This window comes from Pinus tabuliformis, chromosome J, assembly GCF_031772625.1.
Source record: "Pinus tabuliformis cultivar Carrire ecotype Pingquan chromosome J, CPIR1, whole genome shotgun sequence".
Taxonomy (NCBI): Eukaryota; Viridiplantae; Streptophyta; class Pinopsida; order Pinales; family Pinaceae; genus Pinus; species Pinus tabuliformis.
Genome location: NC_142295.1, coordinates 254,907,793 through 254,927,007, shown reverse-complemented (window position 1 = coordinate 254,927,007; position 19,215 = coordinate 254,907,793). Strand labels below are relative to the sequence as shown.

The 19,215-nt window shown below is 32.0% G+C and overlaps 1 protein-coding gene across 1 annotated transcript in view; it reads left to right on the top strand.

Moving 5' to 3' along the window:
* LOC149226734 (uncharacterized protein At4g15970-like) overlaps nucleotides 1–18,314 on the top strand; it is a 77,527-nt gene extending 59,213 nt beyond the window's left edge. The window contains exons 2-4 of the mRNA XM_089380283.1: nucleotides 12,802–13,022; nucleotides 14,926–15,312; nucleotides 17,820–18,314. Coding sequence (XP_089236409.1) covers nucleotides 12,802–13,022; nucleotides 14,926–15,312; nucleotides 17,820–18,314 — 1,103 coding nt within the window. The remainder of the gene's footprint in view (nucleotides 1–12,801; nucleotides 13,023–14,925; nucleotides 15,313–17,819) is intronic.
* Nucleotides 18,315–19,215: the final 901 nt, after the last annotated feature.

The following is a 19,215-nucleotide window of genomic DNA, read 5'->3' as shown; positions in this document are numbered from 1 at the left end:
ACCCCATGTTAACTATGATCCAATGTTTCTTAACCTGCAAAGGAAGGTATGACATTGTTTTTCTATATCATATCAGGCTCTTGATGCATTTTCTAGAGGATTGCTCCATAAATATTCCCCATTTCATGAAATTAAGCCTCCACAAGATGGCAAGGGGAGTACAATCTCAGGGTAATAAATCATAGACTTCCCTCTACCAACATAGTTTGATTAAAATTTTGATTGTGGTTGAATTGAGTAAGAGAAAGAAGTCTTGGGAATAATTTCTCATAGAGAAGCTTCCAGGAGAAGAGGTACAGGTCAAGTGGAGACAAAGGCCTATTGTTAGAACGTTGAAGTCTAGGAGGGAAACCACTGCACTTACCTGAAAAAGTACCCCTACTTCCCCCACTTCTCTTTCCCATTCTGTGTCACCTCCTCCCAAGAATTTTAAAATTCCTGATCCCTCTTTTAGCCAGGCAGCTGAGCCTTCAAAGATATAGTTAGAAAAAAAGCAAAAAAAGAAAAGGAGAAGGGAGGCCTTAACCTCCACAGATGAGCCAGCTGAAATTCCCTCAACAGGTCAAAAAAGTCACCAACCCAAGAACAAGGTTAGGAGAACCTTGTTTCCTGCTCACAAAACTTCAGCTCCTACTATAGAAACTCCTATACAAGGTGGAAGAAGGACTCGAAGCATGAAGAAAAATCCTCACACTCCATCTACATTTCGAGTTGCCAGTCCTCAACAAATATTTATAACCTCATCTCCAAAGTTCGTTGCTCAATCTCCATTATCTCTCCCTTAGTATCCTTCACCTCCATTGCAGTCCCAAATTCTCGATAAAATTGCCCAAGATTTACATACTTCCACTCAACCTTTAGCCAATCAACAACTGCAATTCTCTTCACCTAAAAATAGTGTAAGTTAGATGCTTAGAGGAAGTCCTTCCCAAAAATCCAAAGCTCTAGTAGCTCCAACAAGGACACATATTTTTGAAGAAGAAGAAGATAACCTAAGAATTAAGTTGACCAGACTCCAGAAAAGGATTGGTAAACTCAAAGATCAGGCTCATAAATTTAAGGTACTGTTTCACTATGTACGAGGAGTGAATGATCAGCTGCATGATAGTAACTTGAGACTCTTCACTCAAAATTATGCTTTGAAGAGAAAGAATATACAAATTTTGACATGGAAAGCAACTAGGACTCGTCCTGCAAAAAGGATAAATTCTTAAAAGTTAGCCAGGTAGTTCACCAAATGTTTAGTTTCTAGTGAAAAGAGGACTTGAAGTCTTGGTCAAGGTAGTTGGCCTTTGACCAGACACTTAGGTGATTCAATCTCTTTTTGGTTTGAGATGCATGATGACATGCATCACCTCAAGTGTGGGGGAGATGTTGGACCTCATTTTTGTCTATTCTCATACACTTTTCAAACTACTTTTTGCCCTGTTTTAACCTATAGTTGAACTCTTTTCATGTTATTTTGACCTCCTTGTGCCTGGACTATACCAAATTCCCATACAAGATAAAATCATTACAAATGGTGTTGTTTTAGCTATTTTGATGATCAATATTAGGTAGTTGAATGTGTGCTTGTTTGTTTACTAATCATTATGGGTGATAGATGTGAATATTTCTCTCACAGGGACCTAGGACTTCTGCATCAAAAGAGATTTTTTCACTCAAGGAAGGAACTATACTCAAGGCAACAATCCATAATTTCACTCTAGGAAATTACACTTGAAGATTTGCACTTAAGGATGAGCACAATAGTCAACGTGACCTCATCGAGTTAAACAAGGAAGATCGATGCTTCTTATGCATAGCCAACTTTCAGCTTCCAAAACAGAATTCGGTCTTATCATTTAGATCTTGTATGGAAAACTGTTGGTTTCTAAGCCTGGATTAGAATGGAAATCCGATTGGCATCTCCATGATTTGATTTTTACTAAATTGTAATATGTAAACTGGATTATAAATCTTGTAGAAACAATGTAGAAGGGAGATACACACATACATACTGAAGAATTTAAACTCTTTTGTTATTGTTCTACGAAGATTTTATCAATGGAAATTATCTTTGCCTTGGTTTTGCATTGAAGAAGAAATTGTGATTGCAAGAGTTGTAAATGTTTGATATAGTTATCTGATTCTCTTCATCTTACTGTAAGTTTCATACCCAGTAGTGGCAAGGGCCCACCACCACTGGGAAATTTAATCCTGTAGCTAGTAGTTGATTTGATTGCTTTAAGTTTTAATTCATTTCTCTGAATTGTTCTGAAAATAATTTAAATCTAGTTTCCAGCATTTGATTGATTGTGTTAATTTGTTTCCAGAGCTTCTAAATTCATTTTTCTTACATAACAATGTTCTGGCATATCTTGCTTTGGTCTCTGAGTGAGCTAGTTTTCGTAAGGTTGGATTTGGTTATATGGCGAATGAGTAGATTAATTAGAATTTACAGTTGATTGGATTGAGCATTCACTACAAGTTGATCTCAATAAAAACACATTCCTTTGATTTCTTTTTAGGCACTCTCTATTTTCAAAACGAATTAATGGTGACCTCTGTTCAATTCGTCTTCGACCCAACATGTTGATAGCTTCGATTCTTTGCTTCTAATCTTAAACACCTTTCATAGCCTCTACATGATTTTTCCATCTCTTGTTGCATAGCAGCATTGCCCAATCATAGGCATACCCCAAATCACAAGCCTATATGCATGCCTTTTTGAGTGAATTACACAACGATCAACTTAATTCCTCCATAAAAGGCCGATTACCAATACTTCTACGAGCTCAAAGAATACTGAATGAATGTTGTGTGTAAGGTTTATGCAGCAAGAGAATTAGAATTCAAGTGTGGAGTATCGACTGATCGATCTCATAAGAATCATTGAAACTTAAAATAAAAATCCCAAAACTGTCAATTGAACTTGGCATTATAATGGCTGGGATAATTGAGTTGCTGAGATAGTCAATTCCACTATCTATTTCCATACATGCAAACAAGCAGAACATGTGTTAAGCATTAAAAATCAGTTTCCAGAACATAATTGAAGAATAGTAGTTACTAGAGGATCGTTTCTCTTTTCGATTGATTGGATCAGGCAGAAGATTACTTTAGCTCAATTTTCTATTTGAAACATAGTATAGGTTTGGAGTGACATAGGTTTATCAGTTTGAAGACAAGCTTTCATTGGTTTGATAAGAAGAGTTGGCATCTCATTTAGTTAAGTTTTCCTTTCATGATGGTTGAATGCTAGAGGTTGTATTTTGTTAAGCTTGGGTTTGATAGCAGATTGAAAGTTATTGTGTCCTCTTAATTTCAGACATAGGATTTGGATTTGTCCTTAGTCAAACAAGCAAGATGATTGAAATAAGGTTTTAGTTGGAAATTCTTCTGAGTCGCGCCCAAGAGTGAAGCTTATCATAGAGTCCTAAAGATTTAAAGTTCCCTTTGAAAAGTTTAGTTTCAAGTCCACTTTTCTTTCGAATATGCTTGAAGTAATTATGATTTGCCACCTTTCATTCAAGAGTAGCATAGGTAACAAAATTAGGGTTTCTTAGGGTTTTTATAGGATTTGAGTTATTTGATAAAGTGTTTTAATCAGAAGTTTTTGCTTAGCATATATCTCGTGATTCAGATTGGGATTTCATTTAAGTATAATAGTTTTAAATATAGATTCATTAAGAGTTTCAAAGTTAAAATTTGATTATTGATTCTGCTTGCTAGAATTTGATGAATGTGTGCTAGATTCAGCTAAATCATTTTATAAAGGAAACCGTTAGAACTCTGACCAAGAACTAAATTTAGAAAGCACAATACAACTCGTGTTTATGAGCCCGGATTGACATATAGATGCAGGAGAATTAATACACATTAAATATCTCAATAGAGCACAAGTCCGTACTAGTGTTGTCTAATGCTGAAGAGAATGACAACTGCTAGATTTAAAGACGCTGGAACACATCTCTAGCCTAGAACACTAAATGTGAGCATTAAGTTTCAATGCTTCCTTAGGTTAATTCAATAGATTTTAAGGGTTGATCTTGAATTAGGTTTCAATTACAAGGCCCTACAGCTGTCAACTGAAAAAACTCCTACATGCAGCTATATGAGAATGGAAATATTTTTCTTTGATGAAAGTTAACACTAATTGAGAGATAGATAACACACAATCAATGCAACAATCAAAGATTAAAATCTTTCACTAATAAATCTCCAAAATGCACTAAATCTTCCTATCGAATGCACTTCAATTAGTTCTTTTAACCGTAAAGAGAATTCATTTATTTTTGAATACAAATGATGATGTGACTCTAGTCTTCAATGATGCTAGCTAATGTAACATATTGATTCAAAAAACTAGAATTATGTATTTTTCAATGGAATGATAACATGAATCTTTCACAAACACTTCATTGAAAATTTTTCAAAAAAATCAACATCAATCAAATGGAAAGCACAAAAAGAGAATTCCTTCCAAACCAATGATGCAACAATTCAATCAAGAACAAGGCGAGCAATGTAATCTATGCCCGAAAAGAGATGCTTAATTAAGAGAATAGCAAACGAAACTTTTCAAACTTGTTTAATTGAAATCAAAGCGATAAAAGGACTAAAAAATGAAAATGCATGGAGAAGCTAACCTACAACTTGACTTGCTGAGCACACAAACAACTGAATGGATGACAACTTATATGCCCTAGGGCCACAAACCATCCAAAGACTTAAAAATCAAGCAAAAGAAGGCAAACCAAACAAGCACACAAACCAAGCCAATGAAGCTTTTCAGTGAGGGAGAACATAGGCAAATCGAGCTAAGAGGAAAAAATTAAGAGGGCAAGACACACTGGTTATGATCCAGGAGAAACCCTAATCTTCACCTATAGGAATCAGCACAAGTGCCTAACTGACAACAAGCGCTGATCGACATGACTGGAGCGACTACCTAATTGAAAACAAGCGCTGATAGGCCTGATCAATGTGACTGTTTGGCCAAAAAGAGTGCTGATCAATGGATTCAAGAAAAAAATAAAAATTTTCAAAGGCTAAAACCAGACTTGCCACTGTAAATTTCAGGCTTAGAGCAGTAAAGTAGGCAAAGAAGAGAACACTAAAGGGAAAAGGTGATAATAGAAAAGTTCACACAAAACCATAAAATGAAAATCAATCAAACAGAAGGATTGGGTCCCCAACGGAGTCGCCAATTTGTGGTGCAGGTAAATTCTCAATGTGGACACAAACAATTCCTCTAGCCCGAGAGAGCGGGTATAGCCACAAACAAACAATCTATGGAAAATCTCCTTAAGGTAGAATCAATTAAGAGGGCCTACCTCTTAGAATGCTATTTTGCTTGGTGATGATCCTGCTTCCTCACTACAACTATCTTCCATTTTCTTCCTTCGAATACCTGAAACAAACAAATTAACAACAACAAAAAACGTGATAAAATACAATATTGTATTCAACCTATTTAATAGGTCAAGGAATATTAAGCCATAAATATGTAAAATAACACTTCATGTAGGAAATCAACCAATAATTGTATTCATATAAATCAGAAAGAGATTACAACCGATGCATTGACGTTGCCGGTCTCCTTCGACGTATCTAGGTTTCCACACTTCTGCTAGCATCTCATGGATAGCCCCAACAATGGAAGTTTTAAGGCCTCTTCCCTCTAGTTTCAAACCAAACCAAAATAAACTATTCTCCCTCACATATACACTAGAAAGCTACAAGCTATAAATGCCTTGTTGATCATTCAAACTCACTCCAAAACTAGTTTAGCTTGGGAAAAGAGAGGTTTATATAGCTTGGATGGATGGGAGATGGTTCCTATCATCATGGGATAAGTTATTATCTCTTGAGTTTGTTCCACCCTAATAGGGGAAAGGGGCCTAAACTGACTTCCTCAGCTCCATCCAGCCCAACCATCTACCAGAATTCCGTTACGAATCTTATAGAGATGGAAGCTTCGACTCCATATTTAAAAAACTTGCCAAAAGAGGATCGATGCCACTGGAAAAGCACTCAGTCGCTTTGTACGAACCTAGGGCTAGTTTTAATATCTGCAAATCGGTGCGAGGAGGAAACTAGTTAGTAGCACCGACCTTGGAAACTGGGATAAAAGGAATATTCTTGGGAAATGATGTAAAGGGGAATTATTCTGCTCATGAAGAGGGACATACTGAGAGTTTCTTCATGATTGGAAAGCATGTCAGATTCACTATAGAGGTCCTCCAGGATCATGGACAGGCAATACAGGGACAATGACAAAATGCTGTGTAACACCAGGGGATTGTATATTCCTTTGTATGAACTTAGACAAGAGTTGCGGTGAATTTTGTGTGTTAGTCCTGATGGGTTCTCTTTTTTTTTTTCTTTTCTTTTTAAATCATGAAAGGCTACATAGATTCATTATAGGCTTGAACCATTATGATATGATAGTAAGATAAATAAATATATTAATCAAGGTGACTCGGTGCGGGTATAAACCATACCATTTTTACAAAAATATGAATGATCAAATGAGTGGGAGTTTGGGTCGGTTTGATTTCTCATAAATTAACTATGTTACCCATAGTCATCAGTAGGAAAATATGAGCCTTTGTTGACTTGTAAATTATGAGTTTAAAGAACGGGGTTGAGACACGTGATAACCCAAGAACACGACAAAAAAAAAAAAATTAGGACTTGAACTGTATATTGAGTAGCAAAGACTGTGTGCTAAGAACAAGATCACTCATTGTTGTTATGAGTTTGGACTGTTCTAGTCATGTATGGAGGCTGGTTTGACAAATCAATATAAGGATAAGTTGAGATGATGAATGAGGCTATAGGTCTGTGACAGACCTTTAATCATGAACCATGTTGATCATAACCAAGGTTTTGCAAGCCAAGAAGGAAGTGGGATGGTGGGACAAAAATATCACATACGATGCATGGCTATAATGATCTAAGGCATGTTTTGTTGAGAACTCACACAACCAAAGGATCCATTGATAGAACAAGAGGTCATTGTTAACCTTACTACGTCAAAACGCTACTGCATGGGCTATGAAACAAAACAAGGTATGAAAGAGACTACAACTTATCTCAAGCATGCATGGAAGTCACGAACAAAATGGATGGAGAGACGAGCGATTGTGGAAGGGATTGATTTTTTGAAGAGGTTTGTATAGATTCCATAGAGGTGTGTGATTATTCCAACACTCTTTCAAACATAGTCTAATTTGGTCTAGGTTCTGATACATGAAGATGTTTGTCATTACACCAAAATCTACAGGTGTTGGTAAATTTTCCAAACCAGTACCTAGGATCCCTAGGGTGGAAATTATGGATTCCATAGAGCTGCAATGACACTCTTGCATGATGTTCAAACTAAATTAAATAAGCCTAAAATTTTCTAGAAAGAAACTAACCAAAGAATAGAGTCAATTTCTTTCCATACTTGTGAAAGTGGATTTTATTTCTTTCCATACTTGTGAAATTAGTTTCCAATGGTTCCCATAAGTTGTTGCAGGAGCCAAACCAATATTCTAGAGCTCTATAATTATTGGTTTTGTTACGAGGGATGAGATACACAATGAGAATGAGATGTCATTGGTATCAATTGTCTACTTTAGTTGAGAACCATAACAAGTTCCTCGAAGTTCAGTGCCATCAACCCACCATTTGGTCTCATTCACTTTGGTTAGTTACCAAATCCCTACCGGATAATTCCACCAGTGATCGTTGACAGTTGATTAAAACTCAACTTAAGTAAGTTAATTTTTACGGTGAGGTTTCAATCCACTTGATCTTTATGTTTATGACTTAGTTCATTTCCCAAGCCATATGATAGGTCACATATGACTCATCGATGGCCTTACCAACGAATCATGCCACATGCATGCTGTGAAATAATTCACAATCACATATGCTATGCTAGGTACAATTTGGCATACGTTTAGGGATCACTTGGCAGGTGCACCACATACTGAATGCATATATTTGTGTTATATTATGTGGCCCATGTTCTTTGAGAAACATAGCATATGGACCAATTGACACTGGATGAGTCACGTTGAGGCACTGTATTTTAAGATTTATTGAGATCAAGATTTACTGAGATCATGGGGTTTTATTGGGGAGCAATACCATTCCATGTGCATTCATATTGGCAGATATATATTGAGGAAAAAGTGACATGGGATATATAGGGTTAAAGGGTTTTTATATTGATTGGTATAAAAAATGGAGCTCAAAGTTAATGAAAAAATATGAAAGGGTATAAAAAATGTAAATGAAAAAAATGGATACCTACAATATCTAATGAAATTAGGGGTTTTTTAAAATGGGAAGGTGTATAGGATTATTGATAGGGGGTTAAAGAATGTGATATTTAGAGGTATTTTCCCATATGTAGTCAAATTAAAGTTATTGTTTAGTATACCATGAACACAAGTGTTATGCCAAAGGTTCATTAAGTGAAGCCCCATTGACTAAGATGAGCCCATATGTTTAATGCTTCACTGTGTATGCTTAATATTTTTTCATATGTGCTTATTGCATTGACCGGGTATTCAAATAAATTTTGAAATGATTTTTAGACCATATTCTAATGATTTCCATGGCTTGGCCATGGTTATCATACTTTTTTTTTAAACAAAAATAGTATAATTTTATATCCAAATATATGCATACGCTTTACATTTTTGAAGCTTTAATAATGTCTTCATAAGCCTGAACATGGTTGCCTTGGGGAGCGAATATCCAAAACTATTACATAACATAGATTGACTATATAAATGAGGCCAAAGTATGGGTGTAATAATATCACGGTCATTAATTTCATGAAGTTATCAACACTGAAAACAAGGTAGCAAAGAAAAATATGTGTATGCATGCATGAGCATATTGTCATTATGTAAAACATAATATATTGCCATATACTAAAAATAACATATTGATAATAATGTTGTAGTTGTCAAATTCATAAGTATATCAGTACCATCATGCAATGTGAACAAGAACAAATATATATCAATGTAAAACTTGTTGTAGCACGACACACTTGATGGATTATGCAATGATGTCAGGTTTATACTCTTTATTTCTTTTGGCACCCCACTTACTAAGATTAAAATTTAAATGCTTTAAGCTTATTATTTTTTAGGAGGGAGAATCATATTAATAATATAATGATTTGTGAAAAAATTATATGCAAGTGTATTTCATTTTTTTGTTTAAATTGAAGAAAAAGTTCTCTCACAAAGGAATTGGAGGAATATATTGTTATATAAAAAAAAGTGTCTCTTCTAACAATTAATTTCAAAAAATAGATTCTCTCAATAGGTACATTTGGATAGAAATATTTGACATTATCACAAAAAAGACTTATGTCACAATTTTTTATTTCTCACCTAACTCTAAAGAATGAAGGTAATATACTCTTTGTTAGGATACTTTAATTCTAGAACCACCTCTAATAAAGATATTATTCTAAGTAATGACTCAAACCCTAATCCTCTTTGGCTAGATGAGGACCTTGATTTAGCTAATATATTCAACAAAAAAATGAATACCTAATAGAGAATTTTTTTGGTACAAAGATAGTCAAAATATGTAGTTCTCAAGACCTTATAATTTGCAATGGCACAATCAAGTGGCTAAAATCCAAACAGATAGTTTGTATTCATGGGATTGGTAGTGGTGTCATTCATTATGTGATATATGATATCCCTATTTCCAACCAAATTGTAAACCTTGACCTCTTAATTGACCATGAGTCTAACTCTAACCATAAAGCTTTAACCTTAACTCTAAACTTTTCCATACATAACAAGGACATGCATGAGAATTGTGAGAACCAAAGCCACCTACTTTTTTCACAAGAGTAAAATGGATCTCTTCTTAAAGGATTTAAATGGGATTTACACCTATTTTATTATAACGATATTATTGAAAACCTCTATCATAATTTTAATACAACCCTCTCCCCTACTGTGAGCAAGTTCTTTATTAAAGTGTGATATAAAATGAATAATAGATATACCAACCCTTGGTATGATAATGATTGTAAAATTTCCAGAAAAGCAATTAGGGATGCTCCTAACTAAACCTTCAGACTTAATAAGACAAATATGTACAAAGCTCTTATTAAATGAAGAAAATATACTACATAAGTAGATAGAAAGAGAAATTACGGATCTCTCTAAGTTTGACCCTAGAAAGTTTTGGAGGAAAATTTTTATCCTCAAGACCAAGGAAAATGATTTGATGTTAAATTTTTATTCTTAAAACTAAAGTTTATTTATATATAGAGATGTTAAATTTATATGATTATAAATAATATTATAAAGAACCAACATATAGATCCATCTTAACTCGAGAACTATGAAGTGTCAAGAAGGATCAAATTTCTTGAAGTGTAAACCTTTTCTAAAGTTTTACACTCAAAAAAAGGTTTTCATCTTGAGGGATTTAATTCTTCTCAAAACTTGATAGATATAAAGTTAAGATAAAGCAATAGTGATTGTTACATCACTTAACATATGTTTAGACTTCACTTCATATTTTCACATAACTTTGCAAAGATTTACTACTTTGATTTCAATTGCTTTTTGATAATATGTATGATAATTTTTTTAAACAATAAATATATCATATATGCATAGATTTTAGTGAAATGAAATCATATACATGTTTGTTTGACTTTCTAAACAAATTTTTAAATTTTAAATTATATCCCAAAAAAATTCATGAAGTTAGTAAATACATCCATAATCAAAATTAAAATTATAACTCACCTAGAGTAATTAGTTTAAAAATGTTTATATAACCTATCACTTTAAATTTTGATTTAAAAAAAAATTCCATTCACATTAAAATATTAATTCATCCAAAACTGTCTAACATACTTATAATTTACTCTATTAATATGTATTTTTCTAAATTATTTACTTATAAGTTATAATTCGCTTTATTAACATGTATTTTTTAAATTTTTTAATAAATTAGAATTTTAGATTTTAGGCTTTTGTAATTTATAATGTAGTAACCAGTTTTTGAATTAATCACAACAATATTATTTGGTCGATGTTTAGAACCAATTAATGTAGTTCATCTTCACAACAAAAGTGAAAAAATCTATAAATTTTAATAAATAAATAGCCATTATTAAAAATTAGTTATTTAAACCTATGAGACTTTGGATTGATAGTGAATGGGTGCCTTATGTTAAAACACTTCTTGTGATGGATCACTTGTTCAAATCCCCAAAAGTGTTTACCTACCACAAAAAATTAATTATTTAATTAATAAAATAATATTCATTAATTTTTAAATTCTAATTAAAAATCAAATAAAACAAAAACATATTAATATTAAATAATACAAATTAACCCTCTTTCTATTTCAATCAATACATAAACTATGAAACAATTCCATCACTTTTTCTTCTGAATATGGCTTCCTCTTTCTCGAGTGTACACTGGACTTTGCCACTTCCTGCCCCTTGTTTCTCCATTGCATGCATGCCATTTTCTTAAGGATGCCTTGCCCCATAAATAGCACATGAACACAGCATAAATATTAAAATTGTAAGCAAAGATTCCGCCGAAATTGCAAATGAAGGTTTATCACAGAACGAGAATTACATGATCATGAACTATGCCATTATTTAATCTCTGCAAGGAAGCAAGAATTCCATGATCATCAACCATACTATTATTAAATCTCATCTACTTTACATTAGTTCCAACTATGCCATCGTTTAATCTCATCGGTTGAGAAGCGAGAATTCCATGATCATTACCTAAACATTCCTTAATCTCACCAATAAATTAAAAATCTCACCTATAAATTAAAAGGCAAGGATCCCATGTTCATCAAGAACAGAGTTCCTATTAGGTCTGGACGTGCGTCCAACGTATCCTCTATGTTCCTGGAAGTCAATGTTTGATATATCATTTTAGTGGAAAATTCACTGTCAAGAAAGATGACTCTCACGTTACAGAAGCCCACCCAGATGTTAACAGGTATTATTCTGATCCATACATCTCAGTCATTATTATTGCAAATATTCCAATACTGGGAGAAGATGTTTAAATTAATTTTTCATAACAGGGTTGTTGTTACTAAAATTTCTAGGTGTTTAAGCATTTTTTTTTGTTAGTATAGATGAATTTGGAGATTTAAACTTCATTTTCATGATTATGATCATGTTCTAAAAAATTTGTTTTATATATATATATATATATATTTATATTTATATTTATATTTATATTTATATTTATATTTATATTTATATTTATAGTCTTGAAAGATTTCTGTGGTTTGATGAGTTTTTGTTTCTTGATGTTATTGTGATAAGGAATCGTGTTTAAGTATATCTTTTCTGTCTATACAAGTAAATTAGAAAATTTGAACTTCGAACTTTTTAGCATATAATATTTTATTTTCATGATTATTACTTCAAAAGATATGTCATATTGTTTATTTTAGACTTTTGTAATCTATATTGATTTTATAAATTTTTTTGGAGTAATCATATTATGATTTTTTGATTTATATTTCGAATTATCTAATATGATTCATCCTCGAAACAAAATAAATATATCATATGACATTGAACAATTTCCGTAATTTGATGAGTTTCTGTTGCTTGATGTTACTGTGATACCCAATCATTTTATCAAACAGTATGTGGATTGCAACTCCGCTTGCTCGTCCAATGAGTTGTGGCAGTATGTAAATGATTATAATTCAAAATTGTTCAGCAGGGTATATTTAACACAGTGTGACGGGAATTGCTTGTATGTGTTTATTCAGGGAAACGAAAGAAATCAAGGCTTACGGCGGCCGGTCACAGCGAGGCGAAGATCGTGATCGCGGTCCTGCTCGGCGTAACGCTGATAGGGTTAATCTACATAACACTGTTGAATGAGGCACAAACGGCGTTCGCGAGTCCCATCGTTTTAAGCTCTGTTTCACGCAGATTTGTAGGCCTTTTCAAAATCAAAGGAACGGGCGCTGAAAGTCCAGATAATTCTGTAAGTCCGTACTCCCTCAAAATCATTACGTTGGCCTGGATCCTTGCAATTACGTTGGCCTGGATCCTTGCAATTGGAATTTATAAAGCAGCTTTATTAATTGAAAAGAAAAATAAAAAATTCGCTTATAACACAATTAATAAGAAAACAAGTCCCATGGCTTATGGAGTTTTAGTATTCTTGGTTGATGAAGGACTATTTCTTAACTATATTTATTTTCCTTGAGGTGAAAGAATTTTTTTCTATATTTTTTACTAGATCTTAATAAATATGTTTTCTTCTATTTTATTGTAGGAAATCTTATAGTGGCAGTATTTAAATCGTGTTTTTTTACTTGATCTTAATAAATATGTTTTCTTCTATTCTATTGTAGGAAATTTTATAGTGGCAGTATTTAAATCGTGTTTTTGATGGTGGAGATGGACTCAGGAACATCAAAAACGTCTAAAACACCTAAAATTTTAAAGTTTAACAACTATAACTTAGATTTACAAAAATCTTTACCGGATTTTCTATAAATATCACTGGAATTTCCATAACTTTCCAACCAACTCCTCCACCTCATTAAACTACGTGTTTATGAAATATATTATATTTAATTAATTTTTTAAATATAAAATTATATCCATTAAATATATTACAGTTTGGCTTTTATTTGATTAATTTTATTAAATATAAAATTATAATAACTTTCTATTAAATATAAAATTATAATAAAGGGAAGTTTAATGATTCAATTTCAAAAGAGTTATCTCAAGTTATCCATCACATTCTTATATCTATTACAGTTTTAATTTCAATGTGTTTAATATTTATGAAGCAAAGTCAAGTACTTTGTTCCATATTAGCTATTGAAAATTTTTATATGCTTTAAGGTAATAAATAAATATTTGAAATAATTAGTTAAGATAATGGAACAAAGTTAAATATAGATTATGATCTTTGTTCCATGTTATGAAAGATTAGAATTTTGCATGAGATTAATGTTGTAATCAAAATTGTTAGATAGTGGATTCCAATAATTACTACAAATTTGAAATCTACATATACATTAATGTAATAATCGATAGTTTATTAAATTTGAAATAGTTTACTGCGACAATGTAACAAAGTCAAATATAAATTATGGATTTTGCTTCATGTTATTAGAGATTAGAATTTTGCATAGATATTAATGTAGTAACCCAATTTTTAAGTTATTGATTGGAATAATTACCATTTTTGTCAGTAATAAATTACAAAATAAAATTAATTATTAATTTTATTTGATATCTCAATATTGATAGAAGTGGCCTTATTAAGTTATTTTTTGAAATTTGATAGCATAATTATAAATTACATTATATATGGGATTATTTTTTGAAATTTGATGATATAATTATAGATTATGAATGAGATTGTGATATTTGATTATTTAAATTATATAGTTTAAACTATGTAAATAAATTCAATATATTTAAATTTATTAAAACATTTAAATTAGCAGTTGTTTATGGAGGTGGAGGAATTGTTCGGAAAATCAAAAGTGGCGGGAATAAGGCCAAAACAATTTCAAAAAATCTTGTAGAGGCAGTGTTTGAATCGTGTTTTTGATGGTGGAAATGGATTCAGCACCATCAAAACGTCCAGGACACAAGTTTAACAACTATAACTTGGATTTACAAAAATCCTTGCCACATTTTCTCTAATCGAAATTTTCACCACTTACCGAACAATTCCTCATGTTAGTTAGACTATGGCCTTAAATTATATATAGTTTTCACACTTCAAGTTTATAATTTTAATAAATACCTACCCACGAGTAATATTAATAAATATCAGTCAAATCCAGGATAAAATTAGCGGAGGAAAAAAAAACTACTTCCTACTGATATACCAATGGGTTTGTATGTATAATGTGCAGAAGCATCACGTTACGATGGTGTCCAATTATAGTGCAGAGCTTGAATTACGACTATCTGAGGCTGCGAACCCAGACAAAACGGTTATTATCACGTCGTTGAACGCAGCATGGGCGCAGAATAATAGCATGTTCGACCTGTTCTTGCAGAGTTTCCGAGAAGGCAACGGAACTGAGCACTTGCTGCAGAATCTTCTCATCGTCGCGGTCGACAGCAAAGCACTCGACTTCTGCAGGCAGATTCACAAGCATTGTTATATGATGAACACCGAGGGGATAGATTTCTCAGCCGATAAGTACTATATGACTGATGGTTACTTGAAGATGATGTGGAGAAGGCTGCGCTTCTTTGGCCAGGTGTTGGAGGCAGGCTACAATTTCGTTTTCTCTGTAAGTATTCATATGATTATTGTGAATTTCATTTATATATGTAAATTTTTTTAACAAAAATGAGACTTATTTCCAATTTTTTTTTAGTTCCTGTTCATTATGAACCAATGTATAACCAATGTTTCTATTTTTCTTTTTTTCCGGTTCATTATAAGAAACCTTATACCAAAATGTTTGATGGTCATGTGTTTTAATTATTGTTTCTAATATTTTCATTATACGGTTCTTACTATTTCATTCGGTAGAATTAATATTTCATAAATGTTATAAAGATTAACATTTTTTTTCATAAATTTGAATTAGTGAACCATACTACTTAACCTAAGTTCTTTTAACAATTATAGAACTTTCTTTAATCACAAAGTAATAAGGAAATATTGTATAACAAGTTTTTGATTTTTCTAATATTTTTATTATGAATAAACGGCTGCTACTATTCTAGCTAGCAGAATCAGAATTTCATAAATGCTACAAAGGCCAACATCTTTCCATAGACTTAAACTTAATATTTCATAAATGCCACAAAGACCAACATCTTTCCATAGACTTGACTCACTAGTGAACCATACCACTTGCTAAGTTCCTTTGACAATTGCAAAAGCTCTTTTAATCACAACATAATAAGTAAATATTGTATAACAAGTTTTTGATTGTCATATGTTTTAGTTACTTTTGAGTTTAAAAATGGAATGTAGGATGATAGATTTTTATCCATTTTGTAAAGTATTTTATTATAAGTATTTGGTTTTCATATGTTTCAGTCTACTATTTTTATGTTAATTGTAGTTTTCAAAATATTTTGAAAATAAATGAAGATGAGTAAAATTAAATTGATGTTCATTTTGGGAATTACCCTTTAAGGTTTTAGTCCCTATTTGTGATGTTCAAAAATAATTTGTGATATTCAAAAATAACTTGTAAAATTCAAAAATAACTTGTGACAAAAAAATACTCAACTATATATAATTATTTTGTATCTTTCTCATTTTTTTACCATTCAACTTTAGATAATCCTAATTTAAATTCAAACTTAGATGTTCATTTTGAAATCTATGATAGAATTAAACTCTAAAGTTTTAGTATTTATTTGTGAGGTTCGAAAATAACTTGTGAAAAGAGAAATACACACACATATATTTCCTTTCCCTCTTTTTAATCTTCAACTTTTAATATGAAAGAGAATTCTAATTTCAAGTTATTGTTTATTTTGAAATTTGCAATAGAATTAAATTTTAAACTTTTAGTTCTATTATTTCTGATGTTCAAAAATAACTTGTGAAAAGAGAAATATTCAATTACATATTTCTTTTTTATTTTTATTTATAACTTTTAATATTAAAGACAAATTTAATTTAAATCAACATAGAACAAAAAGAAAATATAAAAATATTACAGTTTAGGTATATTATAATATAGTGGATTTAATGGTTAAAAGCATGTGTTTCCTCTTAAGATGTCATAGGTTCAAAAATCAGAAAAACCAAAGAGATAAAATATGTATACCTTAATAGATTTAGTAGTTAAATAGCTGCGCTGAGATGGATCCTTTGTCTCATAAACAAAAGAATTTCACCTTAAAATGAGATAATAATAATAATAAATTGTAAAAATATTTAAATTATTATGAAAAACAAAAATAAATCATTTCAAAATATTTTCATAATTGATGATAAATATAAGTTAAGCGGGGCGAACATAATCATCTATAACTCTAATCATGATTTCCTTTTTCCGTGTGGCAAACATTGTACCGTAGTGGTCTATTGGCCAAGCATATCATTGGCAAAAACCTATTTCAACCCATATAAAACCTAACTTTCCAGCACTTTCATACAAAACAATTTGGTAGGGGTTAACGAGCTTGTTATCATGCTTGTTTAGCTGCAAACTGGATAGCCATATAGCTTTCGGTAACGACTGAATGTTCAGAAAACACCACGGGCGTCTGTTTTATATGATTATCCTTCCCTAAATTCTGAAAAAAAACCCATTTTTTTCGATTCCCACCCCTGAACTCTCCCGTACTTATTTCCATTGCACGAGGAGGTTTTTACAAATTTGGACTCCCATATTCGCCATTATACCGAGATAACTCTGTTTTCTACATGCACTCCTAGTTATTCCCAGAGTATCGTGTTCAAGAAGAAACCACCTCTATTACCTTAAATGTAATCCCGTCTGTTTTAAACCTACATGGAAGTTTCTTCCACAAACCTACAGTTGTAGGTACTGTCGGACACATGATTTTTCTTTTATCAAAATTAATAGTAGGAATTTTTGAGGATAGTTACTCTCTTTTCTCAGTTGTGGTTTCAAAGTCTTCCCAGTTGACAAATTTATAAAATAGTTATATCTAATATGGCAACTAATCTCTCTAAATTATGGGTTCTCAACTTTCAATTAAAAAAAAGCTTACATTCACAATTATATTATTTATGAAACAAACTAAGGACATACAGAGGCTTTTAAATAAATTCATGACAGTATCATTATACTTTGGCTTGCAGGATACTGATATACTGTGGTTACGGGATCCCTTCACGAAATTCTTGCGGAGCGCAGACATCCAGATGGCTTCAGACCTCTACAATGGTCACCCACGTAGTCTCAGAAACCTCCCCAATTGCGGCTACATGTACATCCGTTCCAACCCACGGACAGTCAGTTTCTTTAGGTTCTGGTATGAGGCGCAAGCAACATATCCAGGTAAAAACGAACAGGAGGTATTAAACTTCATCAAAGCGCAAGAGATTCCTCGCAGAGGCCTTCAATTCATCTTCCTGGATACAAAATTCTTCAGAGGGTACTGCCAGAAGGACCCGGATTTGAGCCATATCTACACCATGCACGCCAACTGCTGCAGAGGAATGAAGGCGAAGTTCCATGATCTGCAAAACACTCTCTCCGATTGGAGAAACTACATGATGAATTCCCATTCAGCTACTACGAGCAGGGCAGTACACTGGACACCTATACAGAAATGTCGACAGTCTTGGCAGTGAATGGACATCATGCCCTCGAACGAATCTGGTAGCTGCAACGTGAACAATGCAAATTTGTAACCTCGTCATCTACGAATTACAGTTGAATTTTTTTGTGAATAATAACCAGGATCATTCAAAGTACAATGTGAACAATAAATTGACATCTAAACATATTTAGATCTGCCAATTCCCAACAAAAATTACAGCCATGGGAATCTGAGTGCCTCCATATTTACCATGTTCCAACAAAACTCATGGGGAATTGGGTTCCCCTTATCAAATTTCCATATTTAATTTATTGACCAGTATTATGATTTCACCTTGTTCCTCCACTGATTCGTGTAGTTGATCTTTATTCATCTCCATATTCACTTATTCTTGGGAGGCGTTAATGCCATGTTTAGGGAATGGTTTCAGCTCTGTGAATTGTTTTAATGTTTTTATGATGCAGGAGGTTATTATTAAATTTTGAAATAAAAAATATAGTTTATATCTTACTAATTTTATTTTAAATTAGTATTATTACTCATGATTATATAAAAAAAATTATTAATTAAATATATGTTTATTTTAAAAAACATGTAACAAGGGTTATGGAGATTTTTAACTTTTAAAAATAGGACATTTTTGTATATGTAATTAATTTAATTAAAATGGGAGAAACTACATAACTATTTATGAGATAAACTTCAATCTTAGATTTGCGAACACTATTAAGAATATTTTAGAATATTCCATAGAGATTAAATAGCTACCATCTACTTAATGATTATTGATAGTTATTCTAAAATAGACATGCCGATTGGTGTAATCTAGAAATTCTCTAAAAATGTATTGAACTCACAAGTTTGATATATTTAATTAGAGTTGAGTTTTTTAGGATATTGAATCCATTTAAGCATTCAAAAACTGATTTTAA